This window comes from Lepisosteus platostomus, chromosome 13, assembly GCF_059453375.1.
Source record: "Lepisosteus platostomus isolate fLepPlt1 chromosome 13, fLepPlt1.hap1, whole genome shotgun sequence".
Taxonomy (NCBI): Eukaryota; Metazoa; Chordata; class Actinopteri; order Semionotiformes; family Lepisosteidae; genus Lepisosteus; species Lepisosteus platostomus.
This window is the reverse complement of record NC_142623.1, coordinates 12,924,568-12,949,353: the sequence shown is the minus strand read 5'-3', so window position 1 is coordinate 12,949,353 and position 24,786 is coordinate 12,924,568. Positions and strand designations below refer to the sequence as shown.

The 24,786-nt window shown below is 38.4% G+C and overlaps 1 protein-coding gene across 1 annotated transcript in view; it reads left to right on the top strand.

The window, feature by feature from the left end:
- The window catches only part of epha10 (EPH receptor A10), a 266,058-nt gene that overhangs the window by 145,836 nt on the left and 95,436 nt on the right, over positions 1–24,786 (top strand). Inside the window, exons 4-5 of the mRNA XM_088603157.1 lie at positions 5,779–5,934; positions 7,550–7,885. Of these exons, the coding sequence (XP_088459283.1) occupies positions 5,779–5,934; positions 7,550–7,885 (492 nt within the window). The remainder of the gene's footprint in view (positions 1–5,778; positions 5,935–7,549; positions 7,886–24,786) is intronic.

Here is a 24,786-nt window from a genome sequence, read left to right as displayed (position 1 = left end):
TATAAATCTACCGCTACCCATTAGAATATTGTACGTTGTCAAGCAGACCTGATAATGCAGTATGATATGCCTCTAGTTCCGAAATGGTTTTAATTGAACCGAGTGATTCTACTGATAGGTGGCACACTGCTTCCACTCAGGCAATATCAGTTAAAGAAGCATTGAACTCTTATGGTATGTGGGCAGTGAACTGCACAGCATTCACAAAGAAATGAACTGTGTGAAATGTGACCCCACTCTCATAGCGCACAAAAGTCTTCTTCTTCTTCTTCTTCTTCTTTTTCACAGCCTTAGTCCCAGACTGTCCTGGGGTCAGCTGCTTTGGTTGCTCTTCTCCATTTGTCTCTGTCGAGCACATCTTCCTCACTCACTTCACATACCTCCATATCTTTTCTCACACAATCTATCCATCTCTTTCTAGGCCTGCCTCTTCCTCTGTTACCTTCCACCTCAAATTCCATTACCCTCTTTGTTACTTCCTCAACGTCCCTCCTCATGATATGTCCATACCACCGTAACCTCGCTTCTCGCATCTTCTCAACCACATCCACCACCCTACATCGTCTACGGATTTCTTCATTTCTGATCTTATCCTTCATTGAAATCTGCAGAATCCATCTCAACATCCTCATTTCAGTTCTTCTCATCAAGTTCTCTTCCCTCTTTCCAACTGCCAAGCATTCAGCTCCATATAGTAATACAGGTCTAATCACAGTCTTGTACATTTTGCACTTTAACTTTCTGGGAATTTTCCTGTCACAGATTATTCCAGTTATTTCTCTCCACTTGTTCCATCCAGCTTTCACTCTTTGTTTTACTGCCTCCAGTGTTTCTCCTCCCTTTACCAGTTTTGATCCAAGGTATTTAAAGTCATCAACTTGTTTCAGTTTTCCTCCATTTGTCTCCTCAACATTGGTCATAGTATCTCCTCTTCTCTCCATTACCATTATTTCAGATTTTTCTGCATTCATTTTCAGTCCACCCTTTTCCAGACTCCTCTGCCATTTGAACACTTTCTCCTGTAGTTCTACTTCTGAGTCTGCCATCAGTGCCACATCATCAGCAAAGATGAGTTCCCAAGGCACTTCTGTTCTTACCTCCTCTGTCAGTGTGTCAATAATGTTTATGAAAAGGAAAGGACTTAGTGCTGATCCTTGGTGTACTCCAACTGTGATTTCAAACTCTTTTGTCTCTCCCTGTTGTGTTATCATCTTTGTAGTTGTATCTCTATAGGTTGCTTGAACTAACTTCACCATGCTTTCTGGTACTCCTTTCTTCCTCAAGCACCAATACACCACCTCTCTGGGCACACGGTCATATGCCTTCTCCAAGTCCAGAAAGGCCACATACAGCTTTTTCCCTTTCTCTAGTGTCTTCTCCTGTAACTGTCTCATCACAAAAATGGCATCTGTTGTGCTTTTCCCCGCTGAGAATCCAAATTGTGAGTTGTGGATCCTGATTATCTTCCTGAGTCTCTTGTCCAGAATTTTTTCCAGGATTTTCAATCCATGTTCCAGAAGTTTTATTCCTCTATAGTTTTTACACTCCATTGGGTCTCCTTTCTCCTTGTAGATGGTAACCATACTGCTTTTTGTCCATTCTTCTGGAATTCTCTCTTCCTTTGCAATATTGTTTAGCAATCTCGTCAGCCACTGAATCCCCTCTTCATCGAGGTTCTTAAAGTGTTCTGCTGCTATTCCTGATGGTCCAGTTGCTTTGCCCACTTTCATCTCTTTGATAGCTTCTGTCACTTCCTTTACTGAAATTTCTTGGATTGGTCCACACACTACGTCTGCCTCCACTAGGTTCTCCCTCTCATTTTCTACATTTAACAGATTTTTGAAGTACTCCAGCCATCTTTGCTTGATCTGTTCTTGTTTAATCAAGACTCTGCCTTCTCCATCCTTGAGTACCGCCACCCGGATAATATCTTTTTTCTGTCTCGCTCTATGTTTAGCAATCTTGTAGATTTGGTCCTCTCCTTCCTTTGTTTCAAGTTTCTCATACCATTCTTTCCAGGCTCTTTCCTTTGCTCTTGCTACACTTCTTTTTGCTACCTTCTTTAGTCTCTTATATTCTTGTAATTCTCCAGTGCCATCTTTCAGTGCCTTGTATGCTTTTTTCTTTTCCTTCAGTGTTTCCTGAACTTCCATATCCCACCACCACTCTTCATTTTCCCTCGGTCTGCCTCCTCTTGTCTTTCCACAAACCCTGGTAGCAGCCTCTTCTAGGATGTGGCTCATCTCAGTCCACTCTTCTTCAACTGAAGGCTCCTCTGTTTCCTCTGTGTTGTTTTTCATTTCTTTCACCAGCCTGTTGAAATCTACTTTGTTTTCTCTCAGTTTCCACACTTTTGTTCGTGCTGGGTGTTTCCTCTGCCTTATTCTTCGCTCCTTCAATATTGTGATGTCCATCACCAGTAGCCTGTGTTGTCTGGTAACAGCCTCATAGGGCAGGACTTTAGCATCTTGGACTTTCGCTCTATCAATTCTTCTCACTAATATGTAATCTATTTGGGTATCATGGCCTCCACTCCTGTATGTCACCTTTTGCTCATAATTCTTCGTGAACCCTGTGTTCACTGCAAACAATTCAAGAGCTTGGAGTGTTTCTAGTAGCCTTCCTCCTTCTTCATTTCTCTCTCCTAGCCCTCTCTGACCATGTTCATCTGGATAATCTGGGCATTTCTCTCCTAAATGTGCATTGAAGTCTCCTCCAATTACCACCATTTCATTTCCTGGGATTCTGCTAACCACTTCTTCGAGATCTTCCAAAAAGCTATCCTTTTCCTCCTGTGGTCTTCCTACCTGTGGTGCATATACAGAGATGATATTCCATAACCCACTCTCAAAAGCCACCTGTACATTGATAATCCTGTCTGAGTGTCTAACCACCCTCACTATCTTGTCTGCTAGGTCTTTGCACACTATCACACCCACTCCATTCATTTTGGTACTCTTTCCAGCATATAGAATCTTGTATCCCTCTCCTAGGTGTCTTGAGCTGTTTCCTTTCCACTTGGTTTCTTGCACACACAAGATCTCCACTTTTCTCCTTGCCATAGTTTCAACCAATTCTCTCCCTCTCCCTGTCATGGTGCCAACATTCCAACTCCCCACTCTCATTGACTTAACATTCCTTCCAGGCCCCTTCACCTTGTTTCTTTTCTGTAGCCCCCACTCTACAGTTTTCCCCACAGTAGCATAATTTCCATTAGTACCCTGTTGGGACACAGCACTAATGGCGGACGTTGTTAACCCGGGCCCCGGCCGATCCGGTATGTGCTTTGTGTTCTTTGCAACCATGGTTTTGGCAAGATGGTTTTACGTCGGATGCCCTTCCTGACACAACCCTTTTAGTCGCCTCTTACGACAGGCAGGGATACCCAGGAGGTATTCTGATCCCCCTCCCGAGGGAAGATAGCGCACAAAAGTGTTTTAACAAAATGTTTTATAAATTAACCAGAGAGGAAACTAGTAAAGAAAGTGGGGTTCTCTTGTGTACTTTACAGTATACTTATTTACTTATATCCCAGTACTGTACAGTACATTACATTTTTTTGGGCATCACCAACAAATACTGTGCATAAGTACAGTGAAAGCACATTGTTCAAAATAAATCTAAATAAAATTTGGCAAAGCGATATAGTATCACCTGTGCCTCACAGGTCTTGGGCCTTAGCTTCATTACAAACTGGGGTGTCTTCTGTATGGAGTTTGGGTGTTCTACCTGTATTAATTTGGTTTTATCCAGATACTTTGGATTTGCCTTTCCAATGTGTGTGCCATGCAATATACTGGTGTCACATCCAGGTATAAGTAGCTTTTTGAGAACGGATGGGTATCAGAAAACAAATGAGAACAAGAAAAATGTGTGTTAAAAACATAAGGAAAACAGTAAAATGGAATAATTGTGCTTATTGACTATGGTAGACATTTAGGAGAGAAAGCTAAGAACTTGGCTTAGCAACATTCATTCACATTCAACCACAGCTGCAGACCAGCAAATTCCTGTGACAAGCTGTTAATGTATTAGCATTGATTAATGACCATGTAGAATTGATTTGAAAAGCTGCAATCATCTCTTCCAGTGTGTTTCGTGCAGCTGTTAAGACTAGTACTCCTGACCTCTGGGCTCCTGTCAGAGCTAAAAATGGCTACCACATTGACTGCTGGTGTTTTGCTGAGGAATATGTGCACAGAAGGTAGTTTGTATATTTTATGTGTTAAAATATGTTCTTTTGGCATACTGTATATGACAAAGATTTATGCATGTAAGATTGTTCTTCTAAGACTTCTTATAGAATGTCTTGAAGTGAATGAGAAGATGACACTCTGTCCTCCCACAGAGGTGTGTGTTTTAAAAACCTTCACATGCTTGGTTTCTGAAAGAAAAGAACTGCAGTTTTATCATGCTTTAACATATCCTCTCTGACCTTGGTGCTACTGACCTTATAAGAGGGATGATTGTTGGTGACATCGATTTTGTTGTATCAATAACGGCAACAGCAGAATTATCTAATGTGTCACTTTAGATAGCCTAAAGGTTTGCATTTAGTGGTTGACCTATAAAAAACACTAACTGGCAGAGCAGGTGAGGCCACATGAGCTGCCCCAATAAAGATTTCACATCCTGTTAAAAGACCTGGTAGAAGAGTCATCCTTTATTTCCACAGACGTTTGTGAAAATCTGGTAGACCTTTCTCATTTAATAGAGCAGTCATGGTAATATTCTCTAAACACTGCTCTTGTATCTTAGACTTTGGTACTGTATATTCTGACTGTAATCCACCCACTGTATAGTCAGTGTCCACGGGGGATCCACCTGCAATGGTACTGTACAGTATTTGAAACAGAATCAGAAACCCTTCTCAACTAATTTTCAGATATTGTGAAAGAAGTTAAAATTAGAAGTCAAAAAGTTAAAACAGCTTCATTTGTAAAACAATAATAAACACTAATAGATGGTGAAGATCAAGAAATAACAGATAAAAAAATGTACTGTGGTTATGTGAAAGATTTTTCAGATACAGTATGTGGTGTTAATAGAAATTCCTGCAGCTGGACTTCAGTCTGAAGTTGTAATCATGTAGCCCACTGTCACTCAGTGGCTAAAGGAAGGGATTTATTACTGGGGGGTTTATGGAACACACCCTAGGTCAGTCAGTATTTCAGTGTGTTACCCTGAGCTTATTACTGTCATGAAGATAATAACTTCTTTTGGCTCTTCCCTTGAAAAGTGTTTGTTGACTTTCCCAGTAGTCTCAAGCTGTTTGTGATAAAAGACTTTGCTTAAACCTCTATTTAATGCCCTGATTGGTCAAATTAGTAAGAGCCCCTACTTAAAAATGGAATAGTTGGATTTTCTCCCAAATTATAAAAATGTTTTATGTTGACACAGTTGGACCAGGACCACTTCTCATACTGTCAATCAATTGCCGAACTGTGACTTGCTTATTTGCTTATAGGGGATGGGATTTGTCTGTCCCTGTCCTGCAGTAGTACAGTAGCTTGTGCCAACGTGTCTGCCTGCTGGCAGATGTTCTCTGTGTTTGAAGATGGGCTATACACCCAAGAGACGGCTCTTTTCACCTTTCCTCCAGTTCAGCTTTCAGCAAAGCTGTTCTTTTTGTTTGTCTATGCCAGAAAGCACCTGAGGCCATCTTGTGACTCTCATTTGCATTGCCTGCAATCACGTTTAGGAGAATCTGTTATATTTGATGAGAAGGCAGTTCCTCAGAATTTCTTACTGACTGTTGCCTGCTTGTGTCTCCCTCAGCTTGTCCAGCTGGATCGTATAAGATGTCTTCTCGACAACAGGAATGTTTCCCCTGCCCTAAACACAGCTTCTCTGTGGTGGAAGGGTCTGTTCTTTGTGTCTGTGAGGAAGATTACTACAGAACTTCACTGGACTCCCCATCATCAGCATGTACCAGTAAGTGTATTTTTTGCCCCAATGGATGAACATACACTAAACCTACCACAAAAGTGTATGTGTTTAAATTACACTGGGTGACCTGCAGAGAATATGTATACTAGACACCTGAAGCACAAAAAGGAGCATACTGTACAAAATACACAGCAGCAGACACTAAAGAAGCAGGCTTACCTGTATGTCTATAAGTGTATTAGAAGCCCTGGACAATTCCCAGCTGTTTTATTTTTATTAATATATTAATATTTTTTTATTTTAGCAGTGCTAACATATACTGAACGGACATTGAAAAGTGTAGATGGTTTTATGGTCCTGGCCAGGTCCAGTTCTTGAGATCCATAACCCTTCTCCTTTTGAAATACTGTTAAACCATGAAAGGTGAAAAGCCTGAGAGAAATGTTATTTTTTCTTTTACCATTTAACCAAATAATTAGTGGAAGTGAGCAGATGAAATCCAAAGCAAAAAATGAAGTCTTGTCAGTCCCAAAGCCCGAAGACGGCTGGGAAAAGCACTGGGGTGCTGTGTTCATCTGCGTAGATTTTAGCTTTATCTTCTCCAGCAGAAATCCTTGGGCAAAAATGCAATTAATCTGATAAAAAATGGCAATGGATTTTTTTTTCCTTGAAAGTGTGTTCCTCCATGGTTATATGGAGCCTAATCAGCTCTATGCCCAGCTGGTCTGCATTCACAGCTGAGAGTTACATTGAACTACACATGTTCCTAATTATAGAGCCCCAGATACCTTCCATGCTCCTACCTGATGTGTGTTTTGATGACGTCTTTCAGAACACAAATGATATGATATGAGTGCAGACGGTCCATTTCCAATTCGCCACTGCCCTGGTGAGGGTTGCTGGTTGAGTGAAGCCACAAAACAGAAAACAAAAGAAATTATCTCTTGGACTTTGTGCTTGTAGTTGAGTTATGGGCCATTTAGTTCATTTAAGTTTATCTTCTTTGCAAATGTTTCAGATTGGGCAGTGGGACTGGTTTTTAAATCTGGCCATCTTTTTGTGTGTTTAATGGAACATTTAACTGAACTACAGTCATAATCTTATTAATTATGAAACTTTAATTGTATCCTGCTCCAAAACTGGAAGATATCAGGATGCCTGGAAAAAAACTCCTAATTGGTTCCGAAAGGAATAAGAAAAAATAATTAAGCAAATTATTTTAATTGATTGTTCTGTTTGGTAACTAAGAGCTCTTGTTCTGTTGTGTTTGAACTTCACATCTATGAGTGTCACTTTGAACCATCAGCAAACAGCACATACAGTAGTTAGCTCAGTAAGTTTGATAATAAAACAGTGTATATAAGGATATTACATAAGAAAAGCTGGAAAGCTGATATGCAGATAGATATATAAACCATATTTGCATAAAATATGTGCTTCCATTACAAAATTATATTTCAAGCAGAAAATGAGATATTTTATGACACTTTCTTGATGGACCAACAGGTGAAATATGTGTGGCCTCTATCACTTTAGCATAGTTTTATTCTTGTTTTGATGCTGTTTCATGAAACTTGAAATGTCTGATGTAGGCTAACATTAGGATGCCCTACAGAAAAAGACCTACTGTACTATAGAAACACGATTTATTGCCTTCTAGGGCCTCCATCTGCTCCCACTGGCCTGGTGTACAGCATGAAGCAGTCGACACTCATTATAGAGTGGAGCCCTCCTGAAGACTCTGGAGGGAGAACGGATGTCACCTACAACATCATGTGCAGTAGGTGCTCCAGCCCCCTGAGGCAGTGTGAGCCCTGTGGCAGCAGTGTTGGATTTGTGCCTCAGCAGATGGGATTGGTTGAAAGGACCGTTACGGTCATTAATCTTTTACCACATACAAACTACACATTTTGCGTGGAAGCCCTGAATGGAGTTTCAGACTTTGTGCCCACGAAGAGGCTCTACTCTGAAGTGAATGTCTCCACAAGCATATCAGGTAGGAAGTGTGTTTAGCGATGCTTTCGTCTCAAGTGCACTCTGTCGTGTATGAACCTCACCCCATTCCAAGTCACCATTTTTTTACAATTTGTCTGCTGCGTTGTCGCATGAATTTTACTTCATGTGTAAGCAACGTTATCTTTTTTTCTTTTTGATATTACTTGTGTGTGTGTGTGGGGGGGTAATACAGTGTCTGCTCTGTTAATGTCTGGACAAGACTGTGTAATCAACTTGACCCAGTCACCAAAGAAGCTAGATAAAACAAATAGCTTTAGATCATTGTAATCTCATTTACATCATGTTATATCCTGTCATGTCTACTGTATAAAGTATACTGTGTTTGGATAAGCAAGGATAGAGAAAGAGTAACTGGCAGCTAAACCATAATGGAGGCATGATAAGGAATGTGATCCATCTCTCTTGAGTAGCTCAATTCTTTCATTTCAGATACAGTAGCTCACTGATTCTCTGTTGGTACCATATCCGTAGGCAGCTGAAATTAGGTTTGAATTAGGTCAGGGAATTTGCTCTCGACCCATTTATTGTATAGGCATATGAAGATAATCTCAAAACCTGATGGTGCATCACTCACACGCCTACATAGTAAATGGACATGTCTCTATATTTTGAAGTAGTTTGTGGTCGTGATATGTAGAAAAATATAGCAGATTTAGTTACTGTTTAAAAAAACGTAAATGTAAATCATCATCGAAGCACAGCTATACATTAGTGAAAGGCACAAAAGTAAAAGCTTTTAAATACATTGAGTATTATTAGCACTTCAGGCAATAAAAAAAGAAAATTCCTAGTTATTAATAGTCTTAGTTCCTTGCTCTTTCAGTATATGGTGTTTCTACCTGAGGGATTCCACAGTTCTGTGTATGCAGGTGGGAATGTGCTCCAAATATCACCAACTTCAGTGCCCACCTGGGTGACATGTGGCAACCATTCTGCACCAGTAGCCTCATGACAGAGCAGATCAGATGGAGAACTGAGAGGCTACTCCACCAGTTCATTTGATAGGTCAAACTGTGCTGGCCCAGAGTGGACAGTCACAACACAGGGGTTGACAGTCCGACTTAAATGATCACTTTCGATCACTAATAATCAAGTAGTGAGGACCTTGCATTAACATCCCATCTGTGGGATGTCATCTCCTACTGTACGGCACCCTTCAAAGTCTCCAAACTAGGCCATTGATTTGGAAATTCTGATCCAGGGGGAACATCTCTGCATATTGTACAGCTAAAGCAATTTACAGCAGAAGCCTGTTTTTCCTTAGAGGTCTCCCATCCCAGTACTGACTAGGCTCACTGTTCATCTTCTGAACTCTGAAGAGATAGGTATTATAATGCCAATGCAGTATGAACTATATATCAGTTTCCTACTCTTTAGAATAGAGGTATAAATATAAATGTTATTGTGTTATCATAGTACGTTGAACAACCTGTGGCATCGTAAAGATTTGAACCAATACATTTCTTGGTGGTTTAAAAATTTTCACAGTGCATTTCTTTAGTGTGTCATGTCATTTTGAATTGGTAATTTTAAGGTTCTGTGGGCAATAGAGCTTTCACACAAAGATTAAGTCTAAAAGTCTTTGTTATTTCCATTGTGTCTGAGCTCTTTTCTTTCTTCAGATAGAGAACAGTCTCTTTGAAGGAATGAAAGAGACCTTGAATGTGACTCCTGAATACATTGCTGTTCCTCCAGGGTCTTTCTTTATTCTCTTCGTAATACGTCTGGCTGCAGTTTTTATACAAATGTTTTCTTGAGCTACTTCCATTTTCAATAACTACCACCTGTCAGTGGTCATTATTTATGTGCTCGTTTACAGTAGGTGTGAAGAGGATTCAGGAAGTTTGCTACGGTGTAAACAGTACCACTGATATTTTTTTCTTTATTCAGTTCTGGCCTTTTCTATAAAAGAGATCTGTTAATTGTTGTCACTCAGTTAAGTTTTGGTTTCTCTCTATAGCCCTGAAGTGTGTTGATGCACAGAAAATAGATATTCAGTGCAGGAGATGAAAAAAAGTGGTATCTGAAGATTTAAAATACAAGCAAATATTTAAACTTGTTTTTGTAATTCTTTGACTCTTACCATTTTTGAATTAACATGAAAGGATCCTTACAGAAGTTTTGCACAGCACATCATCTCTATGTACTGTACAATATGTTTTACATTATAGAACCTGCAACATCTGGGCATCCTGCTGCTTTCCTAGACAGCCCTGTTACCTGTCGGGCCATATTAGTATCAGAAACAGTCTGACAAGATGTCAAAATGCATTTTTTTTAAAGAAATACTGTTGTGCTGGCTTTATAATCCTGTCTTGTAATCAGACATTGGATTTTTTCAGTGGCCTGTCAACTCCAAACCTACACGTGATCACATGAGTTTGAACCCATGGTATTGACCATGGAGAGTTCCTGTAACTGAATTGCTTTCCTGTTGCCCAAAGGATTACGATTTCTGCTGTTCTGTTATTGATTGGAATTTAAAGCATCTGATGTTGAAGGATAATGTGAAATACATTTTATAGCTTTTCTAGCTATTCCATAAGTAAAGTATGTATGTACATTCATGAATTACAAAATTAAAATTAAAAAAGTGATGACAGATACAGTACATGCTGTATTTATAAATAAATATTACTGTATAATGTCTTTTTAAGGGTATTTTAGGCAAATAACATAGGGGTCTAGGTAAAAGTCCCGTTAAATATCACTTTGATCCAATTGTGGGTTGTGGTGTAATGTTACGTGCTCATATAGAAGCTAGCCTTATTAAATGTGTCGCTATAATTTGAATTACTTTGTGTAGACAGTCTTGTGAACTGGGAGTTTTATTTATTACTCTAATTCCAGTGGAAAGTAAAGCAAAATACAGCTTATACACCATTTCATTATACAGCAGTTCCATTATACAGCTGTATAATCTTATACATTCCATTATACAGCTGTATAATGAAAATACTGTAGTTTAAGGCATGGAATCGGTGACTTTTTGTTCACATGTTGAAGCTTGGTTTTTGAACATACTGTAAGTGACTAATTAATTAATAGAATTGTGTAAGCAGCACATCAGGATATTGAAGAGCATTACAGACAGCAGCAGAATGATTTGCTCACTTGTTAGTCTGTAAATGCACTTAAATGTACAAGTACAGTATGCAACTCACCACAAAAATGTAACATTTCATGTGTCAAATTAGAATCAGAATATTTTAAGATGTATAGACTACCAACTGTATGCAAAGACAATCAAATTATCAGTACTAATTTGGTTTCCTCCTCCAAATATCAATATAAAAATTTGCCTCTCTTACACAAAGCAAGAATTCGAGATAGAATTAATTCACTATCATAGTGAATCTAGATTCACACTTAAAGTTCAATGCAAAAAGTTAAAGTTTTATCTAAAAATTGAAACTCCAATTAGAGACCAATGTGAATTAGGTAATATAATTTGCCCTTGTACTTTCTTGTTGTAAACATCTGATATTTGGTTTCTCCCTTGAGTTGCAATATGAAAAAGCTGCCAGACTATCCTGGTAATTGTTATGAGCGCAGCTGACCCTCATTGACTCCCATTACCCAATAACCACAGCACACCCATCCCTCACTAACTCACTCACTGATATCCAGCAGCAATATCACCCTGCAACTCACAATTGGGAACCCACTGAAGAGACCTCCTGGGAAAAACTAAGGTTGATGCTGGAAGTGGTGTTAGTGGGGCCAGCAGGGGGCGCTCACCCTGCAGTCCATGTGGGTCCTAATGCCCCAGTATAGTGACGGGGACACTATACTGTAAACAAGCGCCATCCTTCGGATGAGACATAAAACCGAGGTCCTGACTCTCTGTGGTCATTAAAAATCCCAGGGCGTTTCTCGAAAAGAGTAGGGGTGTACCCCGGTGTCCTCGCCAAATTTCCCATTGGCCCTTACGAATCATGGCCTCCTAATAATCCCCCTCTATGAATTGGCTACATTACTCTGCTCTCCTCCCCATTGAGAGCTGGTGTGTGGTGAGCGTTCTGGCGCACTGTGGCTGCCATCGCATCATCCAGGTGGATGCTGCACATTGGTGGTGGTGGAGGGGAGTCACCATTACCTGTAAAGCGCTTTGAGTGGAGTGTCCAGAAAAGCGCTATATAAGTGTTAGCAATTATTATTATTATATACAGTAGTAGATAGGATCTTGGACTCTCGTTGGTGTCGCGGCGCTCTTCAGTATCTGGTGGACTGGGAAGACTATGGTTCAGAAGATAGATCCTGGGTTCCAGAATTCACGACTTCCATCAGGCTTTCTCAGGCCGACCGTCAAGAGCATCGGGAACCGCCTGTGGAAGGGGGGTACTGTTACGAGCGCAGCTGGCCCTAATTAACTCCCATTACCCAATTACCACACCGCACCCCTTACCTCACTACTTCAGCCCTCTGCTCACCCTGTTCACTGCTCAGTATTAGGAATCTTCCCGCCTCCTGAGCTCTCGTTACTGGCGACCGTCGACATCTTGCACTCTTGGACCTCGCCTCTCGGACCCCTTTCCAGCTCGAACCTTTTGACCACTCTTTCGTCTCGCCGTTCTCGGATTCGTTTGTCGTGCTCTCCTCTCTGGACATATCGACTGCTCTCCTGCCTCGCCCTTCCTGGACTCGTTCACCTCGGACTCCATCAGAGACCTGCACAAGTTTCGTAATACTCGCCGTAACAATAACAGCATAAGCTATAGCAGTAAATACAGGACATTACGAGGCAGCTGACTTGAATGTCATTTCCATGACCCCACACAGTTACTATAGGAACAAGAGGTTCTTCTAAAAACAAGAGGTGCCTGAAATTGGGTAGCAAGAGAACTTATCCAGTTTCTCCAGTGGACTGTAAAATCGTTTGGCTTGTTGCAAACAATATATGATTATAGAACCTATAGGAACAATAATGCTAGAACAGTGCCATTTTTATTTCATATAGTAACTTTCATGACATGAACCATCTCAAAGTGTACTCTGTGTTCAATAATATGATTACAAAAAAGTGATTTTGTTGAAAGCTAACATACTGGACTCATCAAGATTAATAATTTTATCTCTTGCTGCGGATCAGAGTTTATCTGCACAATTTATTAATATTTAGAGAAACACAAAATATTAATTTTACCTTCGAAAATTTAGGAAAATTTAAAAAAAATCTGAAAAAGAACTGATCAGTTAGAGAAACATCTGAGACCAAATATCATATAATAGGGAAGATCTGTTTCTACAGTTCAAATCTGATATTCTGAATTCATATCTATTTCAGATCACATTCTGACTTACAGTAATGCTCAATATTGCATTGACAAAGTGGATTTTATATTGTAGATGGGAAAAAGAACACACTTCATGTTTTTTTACAACTAATAGGGATGATAGTTTTAAAACATGGCTGGTCTTGTAAGTATTTAATCCTGTATTGATAAAACTGACCACTGGAGAGTTAGTTCAAGCCAACGCATATTAGCTACTTGGAAAAAAGAGTAAGTGACCAGCTGGAGGCTTTAGTCCTCATACATAATTCAAGGACTGATACAGCAGGGGAAGAAAAACAGCCAGGTCATGATCTCTTAAAGCGAATCATTTAACACAAGTAGCCCTGTTGAAAATCTGCAAACAGCCATGCAGTTAGAGATAGAAAAGACCCTCTTTCAGGGCTGCAGAGCATTCTTGTGAGCATTCAGTCTCTCATGAGACCCTCATGAGAGATCCCTAATGAGTATGTCATACATATTTAAATCTTATCACCAATCATTCCATGTCTTTATACGTGTTAAAACTCCTGTGGTGTTGCTCTATCATGATGTGAAACTGATTTTGTAAACTGTAATTAAGGAATATACTGGAAAAAAGCTATGTGCTGCAGTGTATTCCTTCTGAAGCAAAAAATGCAAACAAATGGCACAGTATATTAAATATGTGCAAAATATATATTAGTATTGTTATGTAATGTTTTATGATTTGATACATTGGATATTATATTTTATTGATATGTAGACAATTTACTGTATATCCTAGCTTGAGATTTGCCCAGAGCAAATGATCAGATGATAACATGATCAACCCAGAAAGGATTTTAACAATTCTTTTTGATTTCTAAAGATCTTGTACCACAGTCATGTATACAGTATACGTATGGTAAATAGGGTTTTTGAAAATTAACACTAAACTTTCAAACAATATACAGTAACACCTGGATATCAATGAACAGATACAGTACGTGTCTAACTTCTCAGTTGTGTTGAAAAATTGATATGAATGTAATGTTTGCACAACTTATTTGTAAAGATTCTGAATCTCTGCAAGCTCAAAGATGCCCTTTCACTAAGGAATACATTAATAAAAATAAAGCAGTGAAGAATATAAGCTGAACAAAACCTACATATGCTATATTAAAGTTCATATCCAACATATACAGTAAAGTCTCCAATAACTGCCTCTAAAACCTAAGAGCTTGGTAGGCAGAGGATTTAATGTTGCGCCGTGAGCGGAATGTGTACAGTACACCGCCTCACTGAAATAATAGATATTGTGATGTTTTGTAGAGGTCATACATGTTATTCAAAGTAATTCGACCAGGGGTTGGTTCAAGCCCTGGAGAATGCAAAACAGTGAAAACTGTTGGAGATCATGCCATTGGTACTTGATACCCTGCTAAATGCCATATTATTGCTATTACCAACCCTGGTATGTGCATGTGTACTGTATGACTTCTGTCTTATTTGTCTCAAGTTAAGATTAATGTTAAAAACAATTGTTTTTACAAATATTTGCTCTCTCGGCAAATGTGCTGACCCTTAGGCGGAAATGACCCAACACAAGCTACAGTACACCCCTTGATTAAACTAAAGTTGTGATATGTTCCTTGATTCCTGAGCAGTGTAAAGTACTGTAGTACTAGACCCGTGGTTAAAACACACAAGAGTGTTTTAACACTTATGTTTTATGAGCCACAGAAATTAACAATTTAGTTCAAACATTAAAATTCACCAAAAGGTCTGCTCTGTATGTTATTGTATAATAAGAAATACAACATGTTGTAGTAATAACAGTATTTAAAGGAACCACTTCTTTTCAAACTCAGTATTTTTGCAGCCTACAGTATGTAAAAAACCTAACCACTAAAAATTTCAGTTTTAAATACACTGCCGTGCAAATCTCTATTTTGTATTTCACTGCTCATTCAGAAGAAGTATGCTGGGTTGATATTGTCAATGCCTTTAAGGCTTTTGAATAGTAGCATCAGGTCTATTTGTGGTCTTCCCTGATCAAGGCCAGAAAAAATATTTGCACTATTTGTTTTAATTATATATGTTTTTAATTATATATCCTAGCACTCTGGTTGCAATTTTAATTTCTTCCCTACATTGTCTAGAAGATGTAGATGATTTGTCAACATAAACACCCGAGTTTCTTTCATAAGTAGCTGCCTCTAGCTCAGGCGTCCCATTTTGTATCTACAATTTCTGTTTTTACTACCTGAACTTGACTGCATTCAATGTCATCTGTTATGTGTCTGCCCAGTCTTATCTAAATCCTTTTAAATGTACTTTACACCTTCTATGGTGAATTCTAGTGCTTTAAAATTGGAAGAATCTCTAAACATGATTAGTTTATTGATAATTTTGGAATCTACAGTAAGTCATTGATACAGTATGAATTAAGAAGAACAGTGGTCCTATTATCGATTTCTAATTGCTAATAAATTCTACTAGATTCTAGATAGAGCTCAGTGTGGTGGGAGACAGTGTTCCTATTGACTGCACCAGCATGGTGCGTTTTTTAATCCACAATACTCCATATATTTCTGCAGTTGGAAAGCCTTGACATTTGGTTAGTTAATATTGAGTTTGTTAACTGAAAGAAACTGTGTAATACTTCCTGAGTCCATCCAACAGTGGACAGGTGAACAATACCGACTGCGGTAATAAGTTTCTTTAAAGTTTCTCCTTTCTCCTTTTTTGTTGAGCATCTTAGTACTCCCTAGATATTTTATAATTAGAAATACTGAGATGTTTGTGTTCACTGTTTTTGACAGATTAATTATTTTATCCTTCCAAACAAAAGCATCTTTCATCCTATTCAACAGACCAAGATCATGCTTGAGTATCATCTTGGATACGAACACTTTTTGTCGTCAAATCTTCTGTATTGTTAATTAAAGTTTAGAACTGGATTATTGCCTTTGTTGTAGTTCAGATGGTCCTGCACTGAAACACCTTTCACGGCACTATTTCTAGATGACTCTGTAATCATGTCACAGGTATTTCTCTGTCCTTCAGCAAACAAAAGATTTTCAATACTAATCTCAGATCTAGCAGTGATGTCAGCTACTGTTCCTGTTCTGACATAACAGAGAAAATCCTTTTACACTGTCTATTTATCTTTACTGTTCATTTTGGCTAGTTTAATAACAAATAACCAGTTTGTCATCTTGCCCAGTAAATCAGAAGTTCTTTCTGTGGTGAACATGAACTGTTTGTTGTGCCATTTCTAAAACAATTTTGACAATGAAAGGATAACTTTGTCAAAAAGCAGTCACTGATATGCTATGCAGCGGATTTGAAAACCTTGACCAACCCTATGTAACTAAAAACCCAACTCAGCATCCACTGCTTGAAGTTGCTTCCGACTTTTAAGACTTGTAAAATGAATGCACCAAATCAATTAAAAGTGAACAAATCATGAACAGTGTGTTTCGTGACTCATTTAGTGAATCATTATTACATTTCTCCCAGTCTTTCCTCACAAAACTGATCCACCTGAAGTTCCGTCGGTTGCTAGGCCCCTTAGGGGCTCTTGAAGTATGTCTGCAGTGTTGCCACATCAACAGAAGATGTTAAAACAACTCACCGCCAATGCCAAAGCATGTCCCCTACTTTAGGGCTGCACTATTAAAAATAATCCCAGGGTACATACTGTACATGTTGGACGTTCGCAGGCTTATGTTCTTTTGTCAATCGGGATACTAAACTTGTTGTTTGAATCGATTAGATACATCACAAGCTTTCAATGCATGAATGGTAAGAATGCAGCTGTTTTTCCAGTACCCAGCTGTAACTGCAAAATCTTAAACAGATTTAGCTTGCAAATCATGTCAGCAGGTCTCATTGTGCTTGCAGTTACTTGCAGTGTTTTTCTGCCTCTTCCATTCTTCAGCACAGTGTTCAGCAGCTCTCTTCACGGCTTTGTTTTGCTTTAGACAGGGTTGTTACATTTGTAACACAATGTGCAGCATTTTTCACTTATACAGCAGACTGTTGCATACTTATTATTAAAAAATTAATTTATTTTGACATGAGGCTGCTTTCAGTAGTTTAATCAAACCCTATTATAAGGCAAAGTAGTAGAGGGTAGATTTGAATTAGTATACTTTATTAGCTCAACCCACCTGGATTTCTATTAGGCAAGGTTGTGGGAATATCCTCCCCACTTTTTATGGGAAAGGAGCCTGGAAACTACTCACTCCCTTCTTCTGGATGGTGTTTTCATGGATATGCTTGGCATGCTACAGTATATGCTGTACTTGAGTATAGTGTTGGCTAAAGTCTACCAGTCTACCCCCTTGCCTTTCTTAGCAGTGGCAGGAATATATATATATTTTTTGTTTTTAGCTTGTTTAAGAAATATTGCTTATAATTTAAGTAGAAAAGAGGTTTCTTTTTCACACTTCCAGTTCCTCAGTTGCCCTTGTAATATACAGTAGGTAACAGCATGGTCACTTATGCAGTATCTGCAGAAACTCTTGTAATGTTCATACAGTAGGTAGAAATGCTAACCCAGCTTGAATTACAAGACCATTTTAAATTCAGTTGATTTTTTAAACCTAACCTTAGTATAGTACATTTTTATTGCATTACTTCAACCTACAAGTCTCTAGTTTAAGGTTGGTTTGTAAGCTGCTTTTGGGAAAGATAGCCCTGCTCTTCGCTTCATGGAGATACAGAAAAGAAGGCTCATCTAAATAATGTCACAACAACACATACTGTATGATTGTTACACTTTTACCTTTTCATAAAAGATTCCTGTGGTTAGACATTGGTACATACGGTGAGATGAGGGACTTAAAATCAATATACAGTATGCTACAGTTACACTAAAACAAACTATGGCAATCAGCATTTGGTTAAAATAAATATTATGCATACAGTATTCTGTATAGAATTGTGCAAAAGATTAGAAAATCTATAGCATTTTTTTTGTTCATGAAGTTCAAAAAGGGAAGATTTTTTTTCAAATATTGGTTTGCTAGAACCCTACACAATAGGCGCTATTCAATATCCTGCGAATGGGGGAAAAAAATGTCCTTTGTGAAAAAAAATATTAGAGCAGAGATTCAGCTGTGACTGTGCAAAGAAGCTTTCATTAAGGGTTTGAGGTTTGTGATGCACTGACAACTTTCAGCTTGAAATGTTTGACACTAGAGTTCTTTCAAATATACTGTATATCCATAACAAAGGAGTGGCTTGGCCACTAAAGCCATCTGGTGTGCCTCAAGATTTCTGCCAGTAAGGATGCCTGAAAGATCAAATATTCCAGAATAACTTCTACACTATTAAGAATTTAAAGGAATATATTCTATTTCACTTGACACAGTTTCAGAGTATACAGTATTTAGAGTTTGATATTACACCAGAATGTTACAAATGGGTGCAGTGTCACAGAATTCAGAATTCTGCGCATTTGTAAGTTAATGAGAGGCTATGAACTGCAGCAGCCATACAGTTAGTCCTGCTCCTGTGTCAGTTTTAGAGGTTTTATGATAAATTATATTCCAATAAGACTAGCTACAGAACTAATTTATTTTTCTGTTTCAACTAAATCAGACAAATAGAAAGTCAAATCAGGCAGGATCTTGGAGTTAAATAACTGATCACATGGGTATAAAACATTTTGCATAACAAGACCAAGACCAGATGCACACCTTAAATTCAGATGGGATATCACAGTAGGTGTCAAAACTGTTGGGTTTTTTTCAATTTGTCTGAAAGGAGGTTTTAACAGAAGTAGTAACACACTCTTGTGTGATAAAATAAACTAATCTGCTAACACAGCTGCTTGAGCAATTGAGCTTATTGCTCAATGAAAGGGAGATGGATTCTAAAGTATTGGAGCAAAATTAGCTGTTAAGTCTGTCAAAAACACCTATTGTACTTTGCAAGCAGTACATGACTTCTCAAAAAGTATCTGTTGTGCACCTTTCATGTTATGCCTTTATATAATCAATATAAAACACCCACTGGGCACACTGTGATCTAACATATACAGTAGGTGTGAATTACAGTAGGGTTACAGTGGGTGCATTCACAGACTACTTGGACAAATTTTAAACTCAGCGCTGGGTTTTGGGGCCGAAATCAGGATTAGGACAGATGGTTTCGTAGTCTTAACTGACATTTTTTTTCTCAGAAACTCTCTTGGGCCTGGGTGGCATGATGCCACGGTGGCACGGTAGTTGTATCCCTAAACTGAGTCGGTGGGATGAAAAATTTTCTCGCAGCATTATTGAATCCCATTTAATTGCAATAGCTTTGATCACTGGTCTTGATTGTTTTCTACTCATACAGTACCTTTAGGTTTGGGGAACATGTCAAAATCTGTTGCCCAGAGAGGCTCAGATATAGATCACAGAAATGCTCAGTTGACTCCCCAGGTAGGGTTAGGGTTAGCATTCACATACTACTTAGACAGTTTATAAGCTGAGTCGTGGGATCAATAGCTTTCACCGAGCATTATTGAATCTTGTTCACTTAAAAGAGCTTTAATCACTGGTCTTGACTGCTTCCAACTCATACCTTTAGGTTTGGGGAACATGTCAAAATCTGATGCCCAGAGAGGTTCAGATATAGATTGTGGAAATGCTCAGTTGACTCCCCAGGTAAGGTTAGGGTTAGCATTCATACATTTTTAAGATCAGCGCTGGAGTCTGGGGCACAAGTTAGGTTTAGGACAGATGGTTTCGTAGTCCTATCTGAACTTTTTTTTCAGAATCTCTCTGCGGCCTGGGTAGCGCTGTCCACTGCCCGGTAATTGTATCACTAAAATGTGTCGGTGGGATCAAAAGTTGTCAACGAGCATTTTTTAATCGAATTCATTTCCATGAGCTTTAATCACTGGTCTTGATTGTTTTCCACTCATATTGTATATTATTAGTGGTTTGTTGTTCTTAGTTTGGATATGATGTACAGTAGCATATGTGTTTCCCATTGGTGAAACCCTTTATTCCCTATATAGTTTAAAAATGTTGAGGTAAATTGAACTGTTTTATCACACTAACCTTTTTAATCCAAAAGGAATTCAACCACAACCCTGCTTAAACTCAACGTTGCACAGTTTTTCTAACCCTAACCCTAACCACACACGTTTTACAACCCTAGATCTTGTGCTCATTTTACACTGATTGAAACAGTCTCCCAAGAATTCAGCAAAAGTCAAAGAAATTCTTTTAAAATCCATGTAATGTATGCACATTTTCTAGGAAACATGCATCCTAAGAGATTTTTTATCAATTCTTCAAGAACTGTTTGCGTGATTCGAATTTCAGTGATTACTAATTGCAGCATCAGTGGTAGGCTAAACCTAAAATTAAGGTTAAGGTTACACTTAATATATATCATTAGTGGTGTGTTGTTTTTAGCTTCAAATTTCTGAAAAATGGCTACTTCGAGTACTATGTAGCTTAAGGATTTCCCATAGGCAACACCCTATATTCAGGTACTTTAATAATGTTGGGATAAGTTGAAGTCTTTTATCTCACTAATTTATTAAAGCCAGGAGGATAACAAATACTATTGTGATTCAGCTGACAGCTTTATAGTTTTTCAAACCCTATCCCTAACCAAGCATTTTTAGTGACTTAAGATTCTGTGCATTTTTCACATTGATTGAAATAGACATGAAATTGTGAAAATTCAAACGAGGTCTTCTAAAATTAATTTAATGTATGAACATTATCTTGGAAACATGCATCCAAAGAGATTTCTGATCAATTCTTCAAGAAAGTTCTGCCTCATTTGTTTTTCAGCATCTTTCTAAGAGCAGCTCCAGTGGTACAGTAGGCTAAGACTAAAATCAGGGTTAGGGTTACAATTACCACAGAACATGGGTTGGTCATATTGACACACCTCTATTTTGAATGGGAAGAAAAATATATTATTTGTGCTGTTTTGTTCTTACCTAGAGAATTTCTGAGCATTGACTAGTTAGGTATGAGATACAGTTTAAAACTAAATTGCACGTGTGAAAGTTAGGTGGTGCACACAGGAACTGTATTTGGAAGAGACTGCCTGAACTGTGAGTCAGATGGTGAGCACTACATAGGGGTTAAGCAAGCCATTTGTTAGAGGAAATCATGCATACAAAGTGAATCCGGAGCTTTACTCGATTTGACACAGATGCGCAATAAAAACAAAGCAAATGTAGAAAGGTGATTCATTATCTTATGTTACTGTGGTAAAGACTAATTAAGGCAAACTGCAATTCTTTTAAGGTCTGATTTCTGCACAGGGATAATAATGTACTACATTAATGCTGCTGATTATGTCTGGAGATTTGGAAGCAGAAAAACCCTGCTGTTCCCAGTTTCTGCTAGATTTCTTGCTGGAAAACATACTGTATTTCTGGAAAGCTGTCTTTATTATCTCACCAAAACTTTAGAAAGTACAGCAGTCCTTGTGTAGACAAGTGGTGTGGCTGTCCACTTGTAGTGGAAATTGTGACATCAATACTATCCATACTCATGGATCGCTGTATTATTATACTGTAGGCACTCAATGTGGCCCTTATCTCTACAGTGTGCACATACTGTAGGTTCTACCTGAAAAGACTGCTGAAGTTATAGATCCCAGTGTTACAGATGTGTGTGGCTTCTTAGTTGTCGATCACATTTTGTAATCAACTTACGTAAAATCCACCCATCCATTTTTATCTGCTTCATCCTATTCATTGTCTCGGGAGCTGGAGCAGGAACAAGGCAGAACACACCCTGGTTTGAATGACAGTCCATCGCAGGACACAGACAGACACAAACATGCACAAACTCACTCCAGGGCCAATTTTTCCGGTAGCCAACATTAATTAACCTACCAGTATGTCTTTGGACTGTTGGGAGGAATGCCACAGGGAAACACAGGGAGAACTTTCAAGCTCCACACAGATTCTGTGGCACTCCAGGTCCAGAATTGAACCCAGGGCCCCCATACCCTCAGGCAACACCCTGTGGTAAAATTTGGATATTCCTCTCCTTGAACCAGAATGTACAAGAGGGTCAAAATACTTTTCTAAATGTGGCAAATATCACATAACCATACCAGTTGTGATTGATGCCCATGAATGTACAGAAACCATGTGGCAAAATGGTAGCATCACAAAAGATGGCTTTTCCATTATTAAGGAACTATACTATATGCTACTGAGTACTAAAAATACATTACAGTAGTTATGTCAAATAACAATTAAGTTAACAAGTTAATCCCAATCAGTTGAAGGTCTTCATTATTTTTACTTTTTTTGTTGCTTTCATTGACTGTACAGATGCAGTTTGTATTTATGTGCATGTTTTTCCTTTCTTAGACACTTACTAGTAGAAGAAAAAAAAATCTTGCTCCTTTGCTTCAAATTATGAAGTACAAGATATGGTTCTTTTCCTGTTTCACAAATTCAGTTTATAAGCTATTTACTGGATGACATGTATTTCAGTAATTGGTTTTAGTTTTAGGCAACTGTTAATAATTATGTTTAACTGAACAAGTAACAGCAATCCATACAGACAAATTGATTTGTTCCCCCACAGTCCCATGTATTAGCACAACAATTCTGGCCAGCTGTAGCTGGTTCTTTTGACTGACTAAGTAAAGTCATTGTCTTCAGCGCAGGAGGTCATTGGATCGAAGATTAACAGCAGTGCAACAGTGCATTTGTTATTAATTGTCACTGCTCTTGACTGACTCAGATAAATCTCTCTATTAACTGCACTGCTATATTGAAAATCAATCAGAAAACTTTTAACATGGAGATTTAGCAGTTTCCTATTGTGGAAAGAGAGAAACCCCACTTTCAATAATGGCTCAAATGATATTAAATTTTACTAAATTTTGAAAGCATTCATTATGTTTGGAAAGGAACCATTGGTAGATTTGAGAAATTTAAGGACTTAAAATACTGTATTGGATCCGTTTGGGAGGAATTTTCAGAGTCTCGTAGTATACTGAGCCTACAACAAAGGTCTGTACCATCACTGTCGTGAAATCCATATTTGCTTTTTAATCTTTGTTAATTTCATGAAGTATTATCACAGTACCTACTCAGCACTCCAGATGGTTTCTTTTTTCTGTGCCCATCACAGAAATGGGTCTCTCTGGTCAGACTGCAACTAAAAGGGTCTGGCAGTGCCGTGGGAGCCTAAAATTTCCCTCCCCTTGCCTGTCGTGCTGCTAATCAGATCCATCATGCAGCTGAGGGAATGGTGGACTCTTAGAGTCCTGAGCTGTCATGGTTCAAGCCCTGTGGACTGGGCCTGTCGGACTCCATTGTAGGGAGGCACTCAGGCCACCACAGGTGATGGGAGAAGGCTGAGGAGGACGTGAGGGAAAATATTATCCTTATGTATTTGTATTGTTTAGAGTTGTTTTCAAAAAGTAATACAATTAAACATTTATATTCAAAGGCTTTTGAATGGTGTAGACCAAAACAGTTTTTGCACAAGCTATGGTTTATTGAAGGCTCACCCACCATACATAACAAACTTTTTTCAGTTCAGTGCCATTGCTCCAAAGGTCTGTACATGTGGAGTGCACAGTCCTGCATTCTGTTACTGTCTCAGACGACCTTCCAGTGCTCCTACAGGCCACATCTGTTTAATCTGCCATTCGATTGTGTGATTTATCATTTTAAATTCTTTGCCCTGTATTGACTTTATTTTTATTTATTGTCGGACTATACTGTTAAAGTATAATGTAAATTTATTTCTTTTTTGCTCTGAGTTTGTAATGTGTATTTCTGCACCACTCATGCTTTACAGCCAGTGATTTGAGTCACCTTGGATACAGGTGCACAATGAAAAAATAATAGAATGTGTCTGGGTGGCCCATTGGCCAAGCAAAGCTTTTTTGTTATTTATCATTTTTGTCATACCGACTTCAGACCAGTCAATGGACTTTTAATTTAACTAATTAAAAAGTGATAAAATACAATGTAGAAGGCAGTCAGTACAGGTATGTCACATGATACAGAGACCAAAAAAAAGAGCAAAACTACGGCAATCTGCATAGTGTACGAAGTAAATTATTTTCGTAGTAATTAATTTATTTACTATATTTATTACTATATTTATGATACACGTGTAAATAAGTTAATTACTCTAAAAACACAGTCACAGTACACTTAGAAAATCACAAGCAGTATGATACAAAACACAGAAATTCCAATGATAACTAACATAGTCTAAACAGGAATGTTACGGTACCAAGAGATTAGCAGTTGTTGCTGGTTTGCTCCCAGCTTTCTGTCTCTCTCTAGATGAATTGTTAAACCTACCTGGTCTCTGTCATTGGATGATGTTTTAGACTGAGGTTGTTTTGTAACTGGCACTACAGTATCAGTTTTTGAAGTTGTCATTTACACTGCCCAGTATAGTTTGAAATGTGTGCAGCAAAAGCTAGGTTGGTTTTAGCCCTACAATGTATGTAATAAGCAAATTGATGCTGAAACTAGGACATACAGTACAGTTTAAATTTTGGAAAGGCTGCCCCCATTGATTTTGTAGAGCTGGTAATGGATGAGCTTCATTGAAATTCACAGCAAGCAACAGACAATCCCTCTTAACCAGGGTTTTACTCAGTGTACTGTATACTGTATCATTCA